General features: G+C 35.2%; 1 protein-coding gene across 4 annotated transcripts in view; it reads left to right on the forward strand.

Annotated features, from left to right (window-relative positions):
• XRCC4 (X-ray repair cross complementing 4) overlaps positions 1-21,289 on the forward strand; it is a 254,931-nt gene extending 233,642 nt beyond the window's left edge. For 3 of the 4 annotated variants that reach the window (XM_024734326.1, XM_024734327.1, XM_024734325.1), the window contains one exon: positions 19,703-21,289. In XM_024734326.1, coding sequence (XP_024590094.1) covers positions 19,703-19,814 — 112 coding nt within the window. In that variant the 3' untranslated portion in view covers positions 19,815-21,289. The remainder of the gene's footprint in view (positions 1-19,702) is intronic. The other variant, XM_024734324.1, reaches the window with a different exon arrangement.
• Positions 21,290-22,835: the final 1,546 nt, after the last annotated feature.

Below are 22,835 nucleotides of genomic sequence, written 5' to 3' on the forward strand. Positions count from 1 at the left end.
AATATACGACAGTGAAATGAATGAGATGGAGGAATCATAGTTACTTAATGTTGAGTGAAAGAAGCAAGTCACAGAAGGCTAGCAATAGTGTGATTCCATTTTTATAAAGCTCAAAAATAAAGTAGGATTTATACATTATTTAGGAATCTGTACATGTGTAATAAAACTCTCCTTTTATGGCAAAGGAATGATTAACACATAATATAGGATACAGTTATAACTCTGTGGGGAGGCCAGGGGATAAGGTTGGGGAAGGAACATGTTGGATGTAACAATATTAGTAATTTTGTATTCTTAAATTAAGCTATAACAATGCATTAGTTTGATTTATTATGATGATTTTTATATGTATTTATATAGTATGTATCAAATATTACATAAAACTATTTTTAAGTTATTGAAAATACTGAGTAATTTAAGGTAACAGGTTTGAGTTTTCCCTTTTGATGCTGGAGAGAAAGGGGAAGACACAGCAAATCAATCTGCCAGGACATTTTTGACTATGTAGTCAAACAATAAAAGAAAACCCTGGGGCTAAAGCATTAAAATACAGCTCAGTATTATGTCCCAAGGGCCCAGGTTATTTGAGAATACTTACAACTGTTTCTACCTCAGCCTTAAACTACAACAGGGATGGTTGGATACAATATTCTAGATACCTTTGATGCTGTGTGCCCACCTCGTATATAGTTTCCTAACCAAAGTGTTCCATAGAAGTAGACTTTGGCATGCTGATTTTCTTTGTTTTAAAGTGTCTCCTCAAAAAAGAAAATTAAACTCTTAAAAGGCTTTGCTGTTAACTAGAGAGGTCCATCTCTACTTGTCAGATGGTGCTCTGACACATGAAGAAAACAAGCAATCGATTATGTAAATAGGTAGACAGCTTTATGAAACACAGACTAGTGACCCTTGGAGCTCAGAGAATCAATGTTTTAAAACATAGATGATTCCTGACAGCTTTTACATGGGTTTTGTTTATCTGCAACGAATCCATATATATTGAATCAACATTTAAACTATATGCAAAAGAAAACATTTGTAGTAGTTTAATACTGAGCTCACATTCTGAGGTACTGTACATGAATACTTACCCTAACAATCATTAATTAGATCTATAGGAGTTGTACGGCCACTAAACATTTTATTTTCTGTTGAAGTAAAATCCTTTGAAAAGGAGAGGATATAATGTAAACTTTACTGGCACAATCTTTACTAATAAAATGCAGCAATAGACATCTGTCCCAAAGATATTTGACTGAACACATATAATCATCACTTACCTCACCACAAGGATAATATAGCAAAGCAGCAGAAGAAGAGTTTATATTTTAACATCTCAAAGTACCCATTTTTGTATTTTCCACTACTTCAGGATGGATAGTACCATATGGCTTCCACATAAGTGAACCTGTTACCAATAAACTAGGACCAATGTGTAATTACATTTTCAGTGATTCATCTGTGAAACACCCTGGGTTATTTTACATGGAAGCATCTGGTTCACATGTGTACAGTGGTTATTCTGTGGTGATTGACATCTGTATTCTTCTAATAAAGTCCCAGTCTCCCAGATGTGAGCCATTGCCTTCTTTCTTATACAGACAAAACCTGCGTTTGAAAAATCCTTACCTCAACCCTGAATATGAACACTTCAGCCTTCTACACACACACACACACACACACACACACACACCCCACTTGCACTGTGACTAGAACATAATGTAAATATTTCATGCAGTGTATTTCAATTGTTGAACAGATGTATGTGAGCACCTTTATCTCTTTCTATGTTTGTTTATACCATGACATCTGTTTTAGATTTTAAGGTCAAAGAGGGCAGTGACCATGTCAATTGACTATTATGCAGACAATGTCCAGTAAAGCATAATTCACTCTCAAATGTTTATTACGTATTTGTCCATTAAGATGGTGATGTTAAGGACTTTAAGGAAAAATAGAGCTTATAATCTGACTGTAAACACCTTTTTGCGCTTTAAGAAATATTTGCTGTAAATGGCCCTGCTTTCAATTTCACACATTATAATTAACCGGGTAACACATAAAGCTATGTTGTTTTGAGCAGAATTAGTTTACTTTATGTTAGAATAATTCTGTAGTGATGTGTGATATGAGATTTCAAAGAGGCAGAGTTCAGGGCAAGTTTCATGAAGGTGTAGAATTTTAGCTGAGCCTTCAACATTAAGTATAATGTGGGCATGTAATAATGAAGGAAAAGACATCTGAGGCAAAGGGAAAAAGGGAAAGAGGCACTGGTTAAAAGCATGGAGGAGGCCAGCAGGCCTGGGTTCAAGTCTTGCATTGGCCATTTATGAATTGTGAGAACTTGGGTGAGTTGCTTAAATATCTAAACTTTTGGTTTCACATCTGGAAAACAGAGACCATACAGGACATAAGATTATCGTGACAATTACATGAATCAGGAATTTAACACAGTACCTGGCATAAGGAGAACATTTAACAAGTGTTAGCTGTTGTTCTCAGTGATAGATTAGCAACTTTGAATAGACTTTCAACAGAATTTTGAATATTGAATTTGAAAAAAAACAAGACAGGGAGGGCAGCTTCAGACTGTGTTGGAAGATCTAAAACTTCCAGGTGGGATTCTTATTTGTACCAAGAAAGGTCAAGTTTCTCTTCTAAAAAAGTTATCTTTTTCTGTCTTAAATTATTCTCTTCAGTTACATATGTGGCAGAGTGACATCAGAGCATGATTATGTATACTTGAATTAAAATATCAATATCTCAATGAATAAAAAACTTTTCAATGAGTTGTCACCTTTGTTTTTTGTCCTTTTACTTATCCTCTGCACACGAGGCTCAGAAACATTGTATGCTCTGACTCTCCCTGAATTCTGTGAAAAAACTCTTTGCCTTATCTCCAAATTGATAATAACCATTTATTTCATGTTTAAGAAAGAGAGTTTGGCCCACACGTCAACTAGCAGACACAAAACACTTATCTTCTGTAATAGGTCAGATGACCTAATATAATTTCCCCAAGAAAAATAAATAAAAATAGCAGTCAGTATATAATATTTATGTGGTCCACCTCTGAAGTCCAATAGCAAAACCTTTAGACTTAGAAGCAAAGTGAGGGTGGTCTTCAATGAGAAACATAAAGAATTTCTAACTATTTTCTATGTTGGTAATATTTTGTTTATTTTATTTTAATGAGTACTCTCTTCACTTTCCCAGGTTTTTTTTTCTTTTTTAAATAAATTTATTTATTTATTTATTTTTGGCTGCATTGTGTCTTCATTGCCGCGCGCAGGCTTTCTCTAGTTGCGGTGAGCGGGGGCCACTCTTCATTGTAGTGTGAGGGGCTTCTCATTGTGGTGGCTTCTCTTGTTGCGTAGCACAGGCTTTAGGAGCATGGGCTTCAGTAGTTGTGGCTCATGGGCTCTAGAGTGCAGGCTCAGTAGTTGTGGCACATGGGCTTAGTTGCTCCATGGCATGTGGGATCTTACCAGACCAGGGCTCGAACCCATGTTCCCTGCATCAGCAGGCGGATTCTTAACCACTGCGCCACCAGGAAAGTCCCACTTTCCCAGGTTTTAATCACTATTTTTTTCCAGGTTTATATGTGTTGTTACTGTGTTTGTTCTTAACATAGAACTCTCATCTAAAAATAATTTAATTTCCAGGTAGTTAAAATACATATATGCTACTTTCTTCATTGTGAGCTGTACTTTTCCCCTTAGCATTCCTAAGAGTAAGAAATTTCAGGAACTATAGTCTTATAGTCAACCATTTTCAATTAGAATTAAATAGACCTGTTGTCTTAACATTACTTAGAAAGAGTATATTTAAGGATGTTCATTGAAATGTAATTTACAACAAGTATTTAAATTATTTCTAGTATTTGTCTATGAATCAAGATTAGTTATAATTTTAAGGTAGCTCAGTGTGATGGAATACTATGAGGCCATTAAAAATGATTATGTAGACCCATAATTGTTGACAAAGAGAGGTATTCCTCAATTAATTTTTAAGAAAAATATAATAAAAAGTACTTTTCATAGTATAGTTAATTTAAAAAGACTTTGTATATATAATATCATGTATATAAATTCAAAAAAGATATACACTAAAATATCAACAGGTGAATAGACAGAGGATAATCTTTATTTTATTCTATTTTGATGAAATTTTTGAAGTCTTTGTAATAGACATATATATTACTTTATATACTCCCAAATAAATAATTTTTTGTTGCTTGCATCTACTAGGATTGTTACAGGATTTTAGAATTTCTATATTTGAAGCTTAAGTCTTCTTAAGAAATGATTAGGAAACTTCATTATTTCTTTTTACCAAATGTTTAAGAAGTAACAATTTCATGCTAAGGAATTTTTTTTTATTATGATTCAACACCCAAAATAAGTTAGGGAGAGAAGGTTATACAGAAAATTTAGATTCATAACTTTGGATGAAACCTAAAAGTTACACTAGTCTCTTCTATCCTGAAAATACAATACTAGAATTTTGGACCTATAAGGGAAATTCAGATGTGGAAATAGCCTTTTAACCCCATCCGACCTAAATGTTGGCTATTTGGATTGGGTTTGTCTGGATAGTGTCTATCATTATTTTAATAAAATTCTCATGAATATAAATAAATGTTTCCCTTAAATATTCAGTGTTCTGGGCTTCCCTGGTAGCACAGTGGTTGAGAGTCCGCCTGCCGATGCAGGGGACACGGGTTCGTGCCCCGGTCCGGGAAGATCCCACATGCCGCAGAGCGGCTGGGCCCGTGAGCCATGGCCGCTGGGCCTGCACGTCCGGAGCCTGTGCTCCACAACGGAAGAGGCCACAACAGTGAGAGACCTGCGTACTGCAAAAAACAAAACAAAAAAGAAAAAAAAAAAATTCAGTGTTCTGATACAGCAATCAATTCCATTTTCTTTATGAGAAAAGTTGCTTAAGGAAAGAAAACATTCATTGCTATTGTGAGTAAAAATTACTTTTAATCGTTAATAATCAAGTATCTCTTCAAGAGTTATGGGAAATTACCATGTAGTAAACATCAAAATGTGTAACATGTTAATTTTTATGTGTACAACTGCAAATACAAATAAGCCTTCCATAAGCACAGATGTGTTCCTGACATCTAGATTTGGAAAGTAAAATATTTTTTTAATCTTATAAATCAATACTTTGTACATACTTCATCACACATGTTATATTTAATTATTCAAATACATTTTTGTTCAACTGGACTGTGAGATTTTCAAAGTCTGGGATTATGTTTTATTTGTTCATCTCAGAAGCTGGCACAGTGCCTTATACTGAGAAAATATTGCTTGAAGTAAGGAATGTATGAAAAACAGATTCTTATAATTATGTTGACCACTAGTTCTCATCATTAATACTGTCTAATAGTTTGTCTATATCATAGGCTAAATAGTCTTAGTGGAACGATCTGAGAAAATCTATTGTTTATAACATTTCTAAAAACTGTATCCTGAGTTTGTTTAAAAACAAACTCTATTAAGAACAATTCTTTCCTAAGTTGTAAATCTCCTATATGTGGTTAAACTATACAAAGATAAGCAAGGTTCCTGCCTTCTGGAAACTTAATACTCTTAAAAATGGAATTTTTAGGTGGTCCTTCTAGTCACTTCCAAATTTCTTAGTTATAGAAAAGTGTCCAGTGATAGATTAGGAAATGTCAAATATCTTTCTTCTTTTGCAGTATGATAAGCGGGCCTATTTTTACAGAAAGCAGTAAAAGAATGCACGGTAGACAGCAATTTAAATGATTTAAGATTTTCTCTGATTACCCATCCACAGAGGCCTAGTAACATTTTGAGGGGACTTTGGAGGTTATATATATTTTAAGGGAAATTATGATCAGACTGTAGAATCTAGCTGAATATTTTCCATGCATGGTTATAGCCTGTTCAATTTTCATGGTTGTCTTTTGGGGCTGCATGTGAATTTATGGGTGACAGCTTTCCTAATTCCAAACAAGTGTTAGAATTTCTTGGTTTAACATTTAATTTCTGTTTATGGTTTCTGATTTTTGAAATCTGATTCTTCTTCTTCATTGGTCATTGAAGGTGAGATTGTTGGTGGTAATTCCGTGTTGCTAACAGGGGTCACATTTCTTCTCAGAATAAAGGATGTTTGGAGATGAAGATTTTATTTAACTTCTGAGTTTTACTTGCATTAGTAATGAATATTGTGATTGCTTCTTACTGTTGTTGTTTTTCAATAACCAGACAGAAGAGGTTTAAATTAACTAACGCTCCTAAAGCTTAAATAATAATAACTCAATGAAACTTAAGTTAATAGAAAATCCAACTACCTAGATCCTTCTAGTAGTTGGATTCTGAGTGTGTGTTTATTTAGAAGTTGACCAGCATTTGCTAGTGAGGCTTTTAGCCATGAGGATTGAAACACCATTCATTTAACCATAGATCTCCCTTCCCAAACATTCCAGTGAAGTGGAGTATAACTAAACTAATGGTATTGTGTGAACTTGTAAGCATATAAATTTATAAACATCCAAAACTACTTGGAAAAGTAAATAATTTAAGTTACTTCATGATGGAAAGTGAGCTAACTAGTGGCCAGCAAAAGTTGTCAGAAATTAAAATTTCCTTGCTGAAGTATAAATTTTATGTGATTGCATTTCTAAAAATATAGTTGCCCTTCTGATCTGGAATGGTTTTTATTCTGTGTAAATCGTATATGAAACTAGCTATAGCTTTTTCATACTCAGCTCTTAGAGAAAAAAGGCAAACACCCTCAATAAGACACTTCTTAGTCAGTTTCAGTGCACATAGTTCTTTATTCTAGGAATTGTGCCAGATTCTGAAAGAAACAGTAATTCTAAATCATAGTCTTTGTTCTCTGATTGCTTACAATATAAGTGACAAAGATGTGCAGAATTAAAGTCTGAGGTTGATATTCCTTCCTTTGAGAAGTGGTTTCTGTATCCCCTCCCCTTGTATCTAGGTGGGCTTTTGACTCTTTTGTAAACAGTAGAATGCAGGAGAAGTGATGCTCTGTGATTTGCAGAGAGGCTAAGTCAACAAAGGCACCTCACGCTTACAGCCCTAAGCTTTCATGTAAAAAGTCTGACTATCCTAGGCTGCCAGGCTGTAAGGAAGCCAAGCCACTGAAGAGTCTCCAGGAGCCAGTCCTACTCTTTCAAGGTTCCCAGCCAAGCACCAGATATGAGTGAATGAGCTTTTCAGAGGATTCCAGCTCCCAGCCATCATGTCAGCCCCAGTTTTTCTGGTATTCCCAGTTAAGGCCTGGATACCGTGGCACAATGACAAACCATCCTCACTGTGCCCTGTGAGATTCATGGAAAGTATGAACATAATAAAATTGTCATTATTTTGTGCCACTAAGTTTACGGTCGTTTATTACACAGCAATAGGTATAGGAACAAAGAGCTGCTTGATTTAAGATGTACTATGGGAGAATAGGAGATAATTAATTCCTCTGCCTAGGAGGGTTTCCCAGAAGCAGTGACATCTGAACTTGGCTTTTAATGATGAGTAGGAGCCTGCTAAGTAAAGAAGGCAGGAGAAAGAGTCCTCAAGCTGAGGGAACTGTATGGAAAAGAATGGCAATGAAGACAGAATGATGCATTTGGTGGATGACAAGAAGTTTGGTGTGGAAGAACATTGGATAGCTAGAACCAGAAAGGCAGACATGAAGCTAGAAATTTTGTGATTTTTTTTTTTTTTTTTTTTTTGCTATGCCAAGGGAGTTTCAACTACAGCCTTGTAGGAGTACAAAGTAATAATCAGACTTGTGTTGTAGAAAGCATTTGCAGCAGTTGGAAGATGGGCTGAAGGAGAAAACAATAAAAGGCAAGGAGAAATGTCAATAATTGTACAGTTCAGATGGCAGATGATCAAAGCTGAGATATATAGCTTTCTTATAGTAGCAAAATAAGACCAGTTAGGTAACAGTGGTTATTTAAATTGCTGATCAGTTATTTACTGAATGTGTCTGTTCCAGCCTTAATAATTAAGTGCTACAGCCAGTCCTGCATTTTGGCAAATCAAACCAATGCCTTTACAAGACACTGATCTCATTACATTTGTTAATGATAGTTCAGTGCCATGTAAAAGCTTCCTCCACTATGAATTTTGGAGAATTATGACTAAATAATATTATTTTTACATTTTTTAAGACATAGATTGCAATGGGACATTTAAAAGAATGAGACCAAACTGTACCAGTTAATACACTAATGGAACCATATGTAGCACTTACTCTACTTCCTCAAAATAAACATTAGTTCAGTAAAAAATCTTGAAAAAAATGGTAATTTATGTAATCATAAAGATATCACAATGAGAAAGGTATATAGTGCACTTAGTAAAGATAGTTATCTAAACATAACACACAACTGCAGTCAACATCTTTTTGTGTGGACTGGATTGCAGTTTAGCAGTGACATTTGAACTTTTATTGAAATCATAAAACCATACATGTAATAAACTTTTCCAGGGCAAAAAGGTTAGATAAGTCTTTCTCCAGTCATTCTGAGCATATAGACTGAATCCTCCATGGCTTATACTGCCTTATCTCACAGTGACTTGCCACCAGTTGTGAGGTATAGTGATTTGTTTTTAAAACATTCTATACAACTTGGTTTTACTTTACACTTTGGTTATATTTTTAAAGTCAACTGAAAAATTTAATCTTTTTAATTCAAAATCAAAATCCACAGAATTTTGTAGATTGTTTCCATCTGCCTTCTTGCAGTGCTCTGACTCCTTTCTGGCATGTTTCTTTAAGACAGAACATCTCCCAGAATTTGAGCAGAGACTGTCTTTACATTTGCCAATAATACCACATTGAGTTAGTATGCTTTGTGAAGAGATGTTTTTTGTTTGTTCATTTTATGTATCAGTTATATGATACTCATTTTATCTAAAAGTTCTATGATGTTGGTGGTGTTACAAAGTAGTCTGTCTTCTTTAAAATGTCTGACTGCCACATGATCCTTGGTCACCCATTCCATGAAAAGCTAGGAAAATATTCAGGAAGGATTTGGGGCAGACTGATACTCAACAAATCAAAAGGGAAAGAGATAGGTAGGCCACAGCACAGGATGGCACTGATGAGAGGTTTGCTGCTTTGTGAGCCAAGGAATTAATTAGAGTGGGTAGTTTTGAGAACACTAAGAATCAATTCCACTAGCAAGGACTAAAATAATGGAAAAATCTGTTAATTAAAATAGAAACTGAATTCTCTTACTATAAAACAAAAAACAGTGGAGCTTTAAGAGAGAGAGAGAGAAGGCAAGGGAGGAGAAGGAGAAGCCTAACAAAGCAGAGTATTTATTTGCCGGGAAACTACATTCATTCTTATTTATTTACAGGTCAAAAAAAAAATTACCAGTGAAAAAATTCACCAAGTATTTCCCTGAAGGGAAAAAGCAAGTGCTTTTCAAGTGTTAAAAAGGAGGTTTACTGGTGGTTAGGCTAATTAAGGATCAAAACTCCATTCTGAATAGGACAGAATGAGTCCATACATCAGTACATAATTAGTTTTTAAAAAAAAGTCCCATTGTTTATTGGTCCAGAATAAGTGTGAGCAATTGAGCAATTGTTTAGGTTCAGTTTGGGTCTGGTGTAAGAAGGTCACTGAAAGTGCGTGGTCTGGACACACTACAATAATTTGCAGGACCAGTGTAAAATGAAAATGCAGAGCCTTTTGTTCAAAATTATTAAGAATTTCAAGACAGTGACAACAGAACATTAAAGCAGTGATGAGGCCCCTCTAAGCTTGTGGCCTTGGGTGACTGACAGCACAGTAACACACCCATGAAGGTAGCATTGTCTGTAGAGCCTCACTCGTTAGAGCTGTCATAGTGAAACAGTCTCTGTGTTATCCCCTAGACAAGGGTTGTAGTTAGTGTATGTTCAGGGGAGCTCAGCCGCTCAGGGTTACCTCTGCCTTGGACCGTTTGTTTGTTCACTTTATATCCCAAGCATCTTGCACAGTTTCTGACCCTCGGTAAGCACTCAGTAAATAGTAGACACGGTAGGTGATGGATGATGTAGTTGACAGCCTATCTCAATGATTCTGGTTCAGTTCATCTCTAGATAAGAAGCCCCAGTGTGGATTCTTTTGAGTTTCAGGTCATATTGCACAGACTTTGCAGATGCCTCCTCCAGCCAGCTTAAAGGTTTCTTTTAGCTCTGGGCCTTGTGGGTCCTGCTCTTACTCAAAGCCTGTTTCTCTGTTAAGTGATCCTGAAACATTTAAACTGATAGATTACAGTTGAGCCCTAACCAAGTTAAGGCTGGAGCAGTAGGCAGAATACTGCATTCCCCACCCCCTGCCACCAAAAAAAGGATGTCAAAGTCTTAATTCCTGGAACCTGAGACTATGTTAGAGCACATGGCAAAAGGACATTAAGGTTGCAGATGGATTAAAGTTGCTAATTAGCTGACCATAAAAGTAGCTAAATTATCCTAGATTATCCGGGTGGGTGCATTGTATCACAAAGGAAGAGAGAGGCAGAAGGAGAGTCAGAGAAAGATGTGACAAAGGAAGCCGGCTCAGAGTGATGTGATATGAGAAGGTGTCCACCTGCCATTGCTGGCTTTGAAAATGGAGGAGGGGAGTAGCCTCTGGAAGTTTCTCCGCTAGAGCTTCCAGAGAGGAGCACAGCTCTGCCAACACCTGCATTTTAGCCCAGTGAGACGTGGGTCAGATTGCCGACCTCCAGAACTGTAAGATAATGAATTTGTGTTGTTTTAAGCTGCTATGTTATGGTAATTTGTTACAGCAGCAGCAGGAAACCAACAGCTGGTTCCACATTGTGGTGAAACTATCACTCCTGGTTCCTGGTTCATTAGAAGTCACTAACCTCCATGGCTGGGTATTATTTTCTGCCCATGTTTTTTACACTTCTCTTGGTAGCCTGAAGTAGAGTTCTTTTTTTTTTTTTCTGTGTTTTTATTTTCCTTCATTGGACCACTGCATTTTTGGGTTCAGGCTAGTAGGTATTATATTCTCAGGAAAGCAAGCAATGCAGGCTGTTCTAGAAACACTCGTTTCTTGGGATATTAGTAATTGAGAGATAGTGAGAAAAGAGGCTTTGACTGCCAAATTCATTTGTAAAACTGAGGATAAACAAGCTATTTTTTTCTTAAAGCACTTTAAAAAGATATAATCTGTGTATAAATTGTTTTTTAAATCTCAACAGTTTAAGAGACTATCCAGCAAAAATTATCCCTGGCCTTCAGCCAAAGCTCCTCTCTCCAGAGTCGACCATCGCTGGTTTCTTGTGAATCCTTCCAGAGATATTCTGATATTCTATATACATATAAATGCACACATACACACACACATATAAATGTGTACATATATTTGTGTGTGTGTGTATATATATATATATATGTATATATATAAACAATCTAATTTTCTACACACACTCTCCTGCACCTTGCTTTTGTTTTACTTAATAATTTAACAAGTTTATGGAATGACTTTAATAGCTTTAAATGTATAATATGCACATGAAACACTTAGAGGACTTAATGGAGAAAAATAAATACTTTCCAAACATTTTAGACTGCAGATTTTATTTTATTTATTTATTTTTTAGAGTGTCTCATGGAATTACTTTTTCAGACACACTGCACAGCACCAAGTTGCCTTTCTCTGCAGTAGAAATAAGAATTAGTGACTCCCATATACTGCTGTAGTAAGAAGGGTATGGATTTCGGAGTGAGGGAAACCTAGGCTAATACCCTGGCTTCATTGTTGACTTGCCTGCCTGCTCACGTTCATGTTTACTGGCTGTGTGGCTTTGGGCAGGTTGCTTAACTTTATAGAGGCTTCTTGTTAATACTGTCTACTTCATTCATTCAATCATTTGTTCATTAATTAATACATGCAATCATTGGAACGTTTATGAGCCAGGTCGTATAAAGCAGAGTCATTCTACTTGAGAAGCTTCTAATCTAGTGAGGGAGGCTTCATTTATAGCACACCAAGTAGCAAAGAGCAATGGCCTGTCTTAAAAATAAAGTTGTGGAAAATCATTTTTTATTAAGATGACGGTTTTCTGCTTTTATGGGCACAGATCACCAGTAGCAAATGTCACCTATACCGTTTCAAAACTTGCAAGGGATGCGGGAAGTTTAACATAGGGTTTTTCAGGTATTGAGTTTTTAAAGCATGTATGGGCTTTGATATTGTTGATCTAATGAATTACCACAGTAATGTTATTTATCTAAATAAAGTAGAGTAAGAATGACAAAATCTTCCGATTTATTATTATGAAATTTCTACATAAATTTTGGCATCCTTGTGGATTATGGACATATTGATCCTAATGTTTGTAACTTTAAATGTTAACTTGGATAGAACTAGAGAATCTTATTTTCAAACCCCATAATATGAATATTTTACAGGGAAATGTTATAATTATTCTTTCCCAATATCTATAAAGCATGGTAAGTGCATTTTAACATTGTATATTTACTCTTCATAATTCTCTATTCTATGTTTTATTCAAAATTACTTATTTCAAAAGCCTATTTCTATTTTATTCTTGTTCCTGATAAAGTTAAACAGCAAAAGAATATTCATTAAAAAAAATTTAGGAATTTAGTTGAAAATAACTAACACAATTTATTTATTTGCCATTTTGGTTACCAGAAAGCAAGTTTCAACTTCTTTTCATTTTCTCAGACTAGTGAAATGCTGTCTAGGCCTATTGAATTCCAGACAATGTTTGGAATTCACTTGTTTTACTGAATCCTGATGACTTCAGTCTGTTAATTTATTTAGGAGATGCTTTTGGTTTTTATATGGTCAACTAGAAATGTGTAGCTATTTTCCCATTTATTCAAAGTTCAAATATTTTTTTAAATACTAAAATTTAATTTGAAAATACAGTGGTAATGTTGGTGATGTCAGATCTTTAAGCCCATTATTTATAACTTTTCAATTTAAAAGGTGTTTCTCTAATTGAGTTTGTTCCATAATGAGAACTCTGTTAAGGCCAGTTCGATAGCTGTCTAGTTATTTAATAGTAACAAGTACATAATACTCTGACTTGGCTGTTTTTGTGGTCATTTTGATGAAGGTTTGATTTGTTACATCCTAAAAAACAAACCATTAGATATTTGGCTTTTATTATTACCAAATAATGTATGTCTCAACCAATGTTCGGGTCTGTTTCTCTCCTAATACATTGCCCTTACCTCATCTCTCATCTTCATCTCTTGCCACACATCTGACCTCTACCCCAGTCCCAGGAGAAAGTCAGAGGTGAGGTGGATAGATGCCAGGGAAGTTGCTAGTAAAACAAAGCTCTCTTTCTGTCTCTATCTGTCTCTGTCTCTCTCTCCCACTCTGTCTATCTATCTATCTATATACATATATATATATATATATAAAATATATTTTATCCTAATGTGAGAGAAAGAGCTACTTAAAAATGCTCTGCTTTGGTGGCCAGGCAGGAGTTGACCATTGACCATTTTGCTAGATTTTTGCTCTGACGGCTGCAGTCCAAGGGTTTAAGACTTTCTTCCTCCCAAAGAAAACATTCCCTGTTCTTCTTGTCTGTAACGAATCACAAGCATAGCAGCATCCTTCCAGCTTATTCTTCTCAGCTCCATATAATTCTTAGTGGGTGAAAATAATTTACCTAACATGCGTTTACAGATTCAGCAGTCAAAGTTGTATAGAAAGCCAGCATTTGGGTGGCAAATGGGAGTAGCACAAGCTGTGGGCACACAAAATAAACTTGGTTCTTGGCTGCCACAACAACTCTCTTCCCTGGTTCTCCCCATATCTCTTGAATCATTCTATTTCAGTCTCCTTTTATTCATTTCTCTCTCTTTCCATCTGCCCCTGTAATTTTAACATTTCCCAGGATTCTATATTAAACGTTTTTTCTCTGGTAGACTCTCTCTGGGAGTTTCTTCAACTCATTTGAAGATCTCTTCAACTCATTTGTCTTTAGTGGCCAGTAGTAATGGTAGTGACTGCTATCTCTGTACATGTAGTCCAGTCATCTCTCCTGAGCTCTACATCTATACAAGCATTTACCTACTCAACATCTATCTCCATTTAGATATCCTGCGGTCACTTCAGAGTCACCCGTTATATCTGAAATGGAACCCTTTATGCATAGTACTCAACCTGCCCCTTCTGTAAAACCATCTTCACAGTTGCCAAAGTTACAAGACTCAGAAATCTGAGAGCATTGTCTTGGAAGAGCAAATAAGATCCAGAACTATTATGTACATACACAGATACACACACACACACACACACACACACACACACACACACACACAGACACCAGTGTTCAAAGAGTAATATTATATAGTTTTGCATGTTTTTGACTTTAAGTAAATAGAATCATATTGTGTATTATTTTGTGCCTTGCTTTTTTTTTGTTTGTGTTTTTGTTTGTTTGTTTGTTTTTTGTGGTACGTGGGCCTGTCACTGCTGTGGCCTCTCCCGTTGCGGAGCACAGGCTATGGACGCGCAGGCTCAGTGGCCATGGCTCACGGGCCCAGCCGCTCTGCGGCAAGTGGGATCTTCCCGGACTGGGGCACGAACCCGTGTCCCCTGCATCGGCAGGCGGACTCTCAACCACTGCGCCACCAGGGAAGCCCTGTGCCTTGCTTTTTTGCTCACCATCATGTTTGAGATTCGTGCATGTGTGTAGCTGCATCATAGTCCATGGTGTGAAAATTCCATAATTTACTTGCCCATCCTGTGGAGAGACATTTGGGTAGTTTTCAGTTTTTCACTATTATAAATAATGCACCTGTGAACATTTGTGCACATATCTCCTGACACACATATGCAAATATTTCCTGGAGTATGTAACTAGAAGTGGAATTCCTAGTTATAAGTACATAAATCTTCATGTACATGGACAGTTACTGCCAAATTGTTATCTAAAGTAGTTTCAAATGTTTATACTCCAGCCAGTAGTAATTCATCTTGTCATTTCATGTTCTCTGTGATCTTTGCTATTGTTGGACATTTTCATTTTTGCTAATCTGGTATAAAATACTTCATACTGGTTTTTATTTGCACTTCCTTGGTTTCTAATGAAGTTGAGCTAATTATCATATGCTTATTCGCCCTCACTGTTCCCTCTTCTTGGAAGTTCCTGAAGTCTTTGGCATATATTTTTTAATAATGTTGGGTTTTTAAAAATCGCTTGTAGGAATTCTTTAGATAATCCTTTGTTAGTAGCATATGTTGCAGTATTTCCTCTCAGTTTGGGACTTGTCTTTTCACTGTCTTTAAGATGTCTATTGATGAATAGGAGTACTTACTTCTAATGCTTCTAATGTAACTGAATTTATCTATCTTTACCTTTATGGTTTCACTTTCCGCCTTAAAAAAAACTTTCTATCCTAAGATCCTAAAGAAATTCTCCTCTATTTTCTTCTAAATGCTTTAAAATTTTGCCTTTTCTCATTTAATTCACCTGGAATTGAATTGTATGTGTAGGTAGAGATATAGTTAAGCCACATACAAATTGACTTTTGGTTTTTGACTTTAGAACCATTGCTTGTGTCATAGTCAAAGGAAAATGATTTTTCAAGTGTCAGAGTGCCATCAATCATTACACCTTTTCCTGGACCTCTCAGTCTGCTCAGACTGGCACCTTGACATTTTTCAGAAATATTATTTTCAGAATATGTTATAAAATGCAAGTAATTCACTCCAAACAATACTAATGATTCTCATTTAAATAAGAAAAGGTTGATACTCCAGCCATGGTAATACCAATATTAAACATGGCTGAGAAAATGTCTTTACAAAATGAGCCAATAACTGGAAATAATCATTTTAAAAGATGTTGATAATTTAACTCTCAGAAAATTAGTAGTCAATCATTCATTCTAACATTTTAGAGAAACTTTCCCAGGATGAGATATTTCTTTTGACAAATCTAACTTCTGATCTACACTATTTACTGTTAATTAGATGGTGGTAATGCAATTTTGATTCAAGTTATAGAGTGTGTGTGTGTGTGTGTGTGTGTGTGTGTGTGTGTGTGTGTTTTAATGCAGTGTGAAATCAAGTAATAAAACATAAAACTCTCTGCAAATTATTGAGACTATAAGCCATTTTTTAATAAGGCTGTCATCTGGAGAAGTTTCATTTATTCACTTTATTTGAAAAATCCTTATACTTTAGCCTTTAACTCTACAAAGACAATTTCTTATTCTCTCATTAACCTTTCCTTTTTAATTCACCTTTTTTCATTTATTCCACAGGTATTTATTGAGAGCCTGTATTTTGCAAAGTAGTCTATTTGAGTATAACTGTCTCAGAATTTAGGGACTGAAAGAACTTCCAAGATCATTTATAGTAACCTTAACTTTCTACAGCTTAAATCAAGACAGAGATCCAGAAAGGTGCTGTCACCTGACCAAAATCTTAACGTGGTGAAGCATAAATAAAGATTGCCTAACCTTGGATTCAGGATTCTTCCTTTTGAACCATGTTGTCCATAAAAACTATCTAAAAGTCTACTTGAATCCTATATACTGATTTAATGTTTATAGAAATTCCTAAAGGGATATATCACTGTGAACAAATTATATTACACAGTCATTGCCTTAAAGCTGCTTATAAAATGTTTAGGGTGAAGAAACATATTTGAAAAAAATTAGAGAAAGTAAAAGGTTTAACTGAAAGATTCCTGAGGGCAGAAATTATGTGTTACCTTTATCACATTTGTTATATTTCCCTAACACAATGAGCTGATCATAGTACATACTTAAATATTGATTAAAGGCAAAACTAGTATTGAAATATTGGGTGCAGACATTCGGTACTTTAAATGATTACAGAAAATGAAAATCAGCTTCAATGTGGAAAGTTTAAAAAAAAAAAGGAAAAAGAAAAAAGTCTTCATGGAAGATTTAGAATTTATAGTGGTCCATAACTAGTGGTTGTAACTTACTTAGAAAGAGAGGAACTCCCAAGTTTCAAGTTGCTTCTTTAGCTCACTTTCTATTAAGACTTCAGGTACAGGTTTCTGAGTTATTTGCTTTCAAATTTCACCTCTAAGTGTGAATGCTTAGAATAAGCATGCTCGTGAAAAAATAATATGATAAATATACTAAGATATAGGTAATTGATCATTGTGTTGTTTGTAAGAGCATTAAGAAATGGAACCAACCCAAATAGTCATCAGTGTATTCTTAGTATAAACAAATTAAAATTAATGATGAGTATAGATCTAAATATATTTTTCAACATGCAAAGACATTTCTAATATATTTTAGAGTAAAGACATCAAGCTGCAAAATTATATATATAATCTCATATTTGTAAAAAAAAAAGACATGAAAATACAAATGATACAAAGTAGGATGATGGACATTTTAACTTTCTTCGTGTTTTTCAGGAGTTTTATAAAGTCTTACAATAAACATTTATTACTTATAAAAATGATTAAACTATTATTTTGGTTGTGGGGAGAGTTTTAAATTTACTCTGTTGACTTACCACAGATATGAAAGCTGTAGAACAATGATCTCCATTCATGGAACAGCTTTCATTGAACACCTATTATGTACTAGACACTAAGAACAAAAGAGTCAAAATCTATATCTTAGGCTCCCCATGACTTTAGAAAAAGATGGGAATCTTAAACGGAGAACCAGGGATCTATTCCCTTCAGACTTGTCACTTCAGAGTGGTCCTTTTGTCATATGCTGATTATTTTTTAACTAAATTGATCACTCTTTGTGTTTTGGTTGTACAGTGTCTAGACGACGAATGAAATTACAGAGGTTTTTCCATATCTGGCTTTTTAATTGAAATAATTCAATTCTGTCTTTTGCTAGGAGGAGAAAAAGCAATTCTAAGATGTATAATGTGTTTTGAGTTGACATTGAAAACTTATACATGTAATAATTATACTTCTGTACTGTATCATTTTCTCCTTCTATGGAATATATTTTTAGATATTTAATTACATGTTACAGTAATTATGTCAGTATTTATTGTTAATTTTAGCATTGAAACTCCCAGAGGGTAGTACTTGTCATCTTGACAATGCATTAATGCATAGCACCTCCGCATTCCCGTGAGGGTTATGTTATCTGAACTTGGCTTGCTCAGGATAAGACAGAACATGTCCCAGGCCTAGTAGCAGCCAACCATGGTTAATTGTATGCAGTCATGAGGCCAAGGAGGACCCTGTGGTGGATTCATTTTTAATAATCTGTGCAACTAAGTATGGGTACAGGCTTTTGGAAGTACTCATAATCTAAACATAACATTTGGGGATCTTTAGTTGATTAGTCTTTTAAATTAAAGAAACTATTAGCAGGAGCTCTTTTGTAATTTATGCAATATTAGGAGCTAATAATAATAGTTTCCAAATGTTTTGTGGGAATTTACAAGCACTTTCATTTATAACATCTCATTTAATCTTTAGACCACCTCTGAGGTGAGAGAACAGAAGTCCGGTTAGGTTAAATAACTTGCCTAAAGTCACATGGCTAATAAGAAATAGACCTAGATTTAAACCCTATGTGTCCTGACTTCAAGTCCTATTCTTTTTGTGTGTGTGTGTGGCTGTGTTGGGTCTTCATCCCTGCACGCAGGCTTTCTCTAGTTGCGTCGAGCAGAGACTACTCTTCGTTGTGGTGCCCAGGCTTCTCATTGTGGTGGCTTCTCTTGTTGCGGAGCATGGGCTCTAGGCACATGGGCTTCAGTAGTTGTGGCATGCGGGCTCAGTAGTTGTGGCACACGGGCTTAGTCGTTCCACGGCATGTGGGGTCTTCCCAGACCAGGGATCAAACCCGTGTCCCCTGCATTGGCAGGTGGTTTCTTAACCACTGACCCACCAGGGAGGTCCCTCAAGTCCTATTCCTTTTTAGCTGTACCAAACTGCTATGATGCTTCTGCCTTTGTAGTTGGAAATATGGGCATTTTACTGAGTATTACTGGGTTGATTCAGACCAGGTTTATACAAGGGTATAAATATACATTCCTAGGGTCTTCTTCTGACTGAGCTCTGTTACCCTCCAGCTCACCATTTTTGAAACACCAATTATCCGTTAGTGATCATGCCTTTTATCCTAGGACTCAGAGAACATTTACATGAATATAGAGATCAGTCCATTGATGTAGTAACTACAGTACTGAAACTGAATAAATTTACTTACTAAATGAAGATATGTAGATTCAGTAAAAGAATGTGGACCAACAGCATTTCATCAGCAACTGCTAAAAACGTGAAGTCATTATATACGCACTTACAAGCAAATGACCACTAAAAGAAATTTATGTGATCAGAACTTCCTGCTGTTGAGATTCAAATGAATGTTAATAGTTAGAACTTAAGGGAGCCGAAGGAAAGTGTAAATTGTGATGGAATTATTAAAGAAATGGCTTGAGAAATCTTCAGTATCTTGGCATAAAAGTACAGCACAGAGGATATTTTATTTCTTGACCTTAATTATGAATATTGTTGTAGGCCCTTGAATTTTCGTTAGCTCAGAATAGAGGCAGATTAATTCCAAAGCAGTTAAAGAAATTAAGTGCCTTTCATCTCTCTTTATGTTAATGCAGCAGTTTGGAAGCAGGGTTTAACTTTTATTTCACTTATGTATCTCTTAATTTTCTTTTACTCTGTATGTAGTTTTTCAAAATAAAATTGTCTTGATTTTTCTTTTTACTCCAGGCTTGATCCTCCACAACCTGAGATGCTGAAAAAGGATCACAGCCCAGCTGAAAACATGTCTTTAGAAACTCTAAGAAACAGTAGTCCAGGAGACCTCTTTGATGAGATTTAATTGTCTCAAAAAGTACTTTGATGTTCACAAGGCTGTGTTTTCTATTCATTTCCTTAAATGACAAAAGAAAAATTTCAACTCAGCAGCAGCTCTTAGTGTGCTTTACAATGTAATTCCATACACACTGAGCTGAAACCATTATGCAAAATGGATTACACATGTATATGAAGATATGATTTGATGACAGTAGTGCATTATTCTAAACTATTCATTCAGCATGCCTAGAATTAGATAAAATCTCAGACTTTTTTGTTGCAAAGGTCACATTTACCTTATTCAGTTCACACATACTATATGTAGTAGCTATCTATTCTGTCTCAGAAGATTTTGAAAATAGGACAAAGAAAATGTCTACAAATTCTTTTTCGAATAGTCATATTCTGAACACTGATGTTTGAGCATTTTAATTTGTGGAATGTTGTGTAAAATCTATTTTTAGTTTGTACACAAACAACCTGAAAATCTGATGATAAAACTTTTGATTGAAGATTTTGTGTCCTTAATAAAAGATGTTATTTAGTTAAACTTTTTCCTGCAATACAGTAACAGGTCTTTATAGAGTATATATTAATATAAATGTAACCCTGTTTTGTATCAAAGAGTGTTTTCCAGAGATTGTTGATAAAAGGTTTATCTTATAGGTACAAGGGCCCTCTTTGAAGACAAGGACCTTTTCATATCCGCTTATCTATCCCCACTTACATCTGGCACAGATTTGTTTTTTAAATAATCATCGTTTCTACTACCTGACCTCACATTCATTTCTATCCAGCTGAACATCCATTCCCTCCATGCCACTCAAGTTAACAGTGACCACCATGTTGCTAGTTGGTCCTTTCTCAGTCCTCATCTTTCTAAGCCTCTCAGGGAAACATTTGACAGCCAATCACTTCTCCTTAAGAAACATTTTCTTCACTTGACTTTTGCAGTAACATATGCTATTTGTATTTCTCTTCCATTCTGGCCACTAATTTTTTAGACTTCTTGGCTGAGTCCTTCTCCTTGTCCAACAGTTAAAAGTTTCAGTGTCCTGGGCTTAATCTTCAGACTTTTCTTTTCATTACTTACATTGTCTCCCTAGATTATCTGTGGTTTTAAATACCATCTATATGCTAATATCTACAAACTTTAAATACTTCCCTTTCTTCCCTTCCCTTCCCTCCTCTCCCTCTCTCTCTTTCTTTCTCTCTCTCTCCTCAACTCCCCCCTCCTCCCCACCCCCGTTTCTCTGTCTCCCTATAGAAAGTAAGCCCCATCATAGCAGAGGCATGACCCTCTGGTTTATCTCTCTACCTTCCAGTACCTAGGACAGGGCTGGATTCATAGAGACTTAGTAAGTGTTTGTTGAAGGAATAAATGCATGTCTATCACGTAGTAGCCCCTCAAATCATCTCGTTTCTTTAAGTTACTAGATCACTTTGAAAAGAAACTCATTAAAAGATTGAAATTTATCTTGATGATTTGATACAAAGAAATAGTTGTTCAGAAAGCTCAACTACCTTTTGTGATTAATTATAAATAAATATACATAATGTTTACACATAGGCTTGACTACAGAGAGAGAATGAGAAGGAAATTATACATTATTGTTTATATCAGAAATAGGATTTTATTAAGTCAATAGAACAACAAAATATTTTAAATAGAAATTTTACTGCATTTTTATTTCTATACTAGCTTCCATTTAAGAGGAAAAATTTTAATTAAATGTAAATATAAATATGTGAAATATAATTATAAAATTCTACGCAGTCACCTAGGAAATTCACTATAATAATGAATTAATATAATCCAAGATTTACCTTGGATCTTTCCAAGGAGATTGTGTACTTAAAGTACCAGAATCTCAAGATAATGCTACCACATCTGAATAGACCACAAATGACTAACCAAAATTAGCATACATCAGTGTATATATGTATGTATATATGTATATGTTATATATATGTATATATATATATTTTTTTAAGTGAAAGAGAAGAAGAAGAAAACAGAATTTGGTTGTTAACTCACTAGTGGTGAGAAAGGGATACATGGAAAGTGTTTCCTAAGTAATCATAAAAAGAGAATCTATAAAGTTCATGGTACAGTTGATCCTTGAACAGCATAGGTTTGAACTATGCAGGTCCACTTATAAGTGGATTTTTTTCAATAGTAAATAATATTGTACTACACAATCTGCAGTTGGTTGAGTCTTCAGATGCAGAATTACAGATATGGAGGATCTGAAGATATGGAGGAGCCACAGATAAGAAGGGCTGACTATAAATTATACTCAGATTTTCGACTATCTGAAGGGTCAGCACCCCTATCCCCCATGTTGTTCCGGGGTCAATTGTATTTTTTCAGGGCAGTGTATCTTTTCAACCACTGCTATGTGTCAGATTAATTCAGCTGGTTAGAACAGAACAGAATAAGCCCATAATCATAGTTTCCTCTTTTCTATCTCTTGTGGTTTTAAAGTTCTTGTCCTCTATAGACAGATATCTATAGATTTGGTCAAGATGTCCAGATTCTATCATTCCATGCCATGATTTTTTTCCCACATTTTTCCATTGTCTATACTCTAAAATAGATTGTTGTGGAAGACACTGAAATGGAAGGCACAAGAAGTGAGTTATAATGCAGCATGGCTTTTTTTTTTTTTAACATATATACAATTTTATTTGCCAATTATACCTTGGTAAAGTGGGAAAATTACCAAAGGATTTGAATAGTTATGTTTACAAAGAAGATATAAAAATTGTAAGAAACCCATGAAAAGAAGCACAACTTCATCACTCATTAGGGAAATGCAAATCAAAACTATATTGAAACCCCCACACATAAAATAGATAACTAATAAAGATCTACCCATAGCACAGGGAACTCTACTAAATACTCTGTAGTGACCTACATGGGAACAGAATCTAAAAAAGAGTGGATATATGTATACATATAACTGACTCATTTTGTTGCACGGCAGAAACCAACACACATTTTAAATCAACCATACTCCAATTTAAAAAAAAACTCTATTGA

The sequence above is a fragment of the Neophocaena asiaeorientalis genome, unplaced genomic scaffold (genome assembly GCF_003031525.2).
Source record: "Neophocaena asiaeorientalis asiaeorientalis breed wild unplaced genomic scaffold, Neophocaena_asiaeorientalis_V1.1 scaffold184, whole genome shotgun sequence".
Taxonomy (NCBI): Eukaryota; Metazoa; Chordata; class Mammalia; order Artiodactyla; family Phocoenidae; genus Neophocaena; species Neophocaena asiaeorientalis.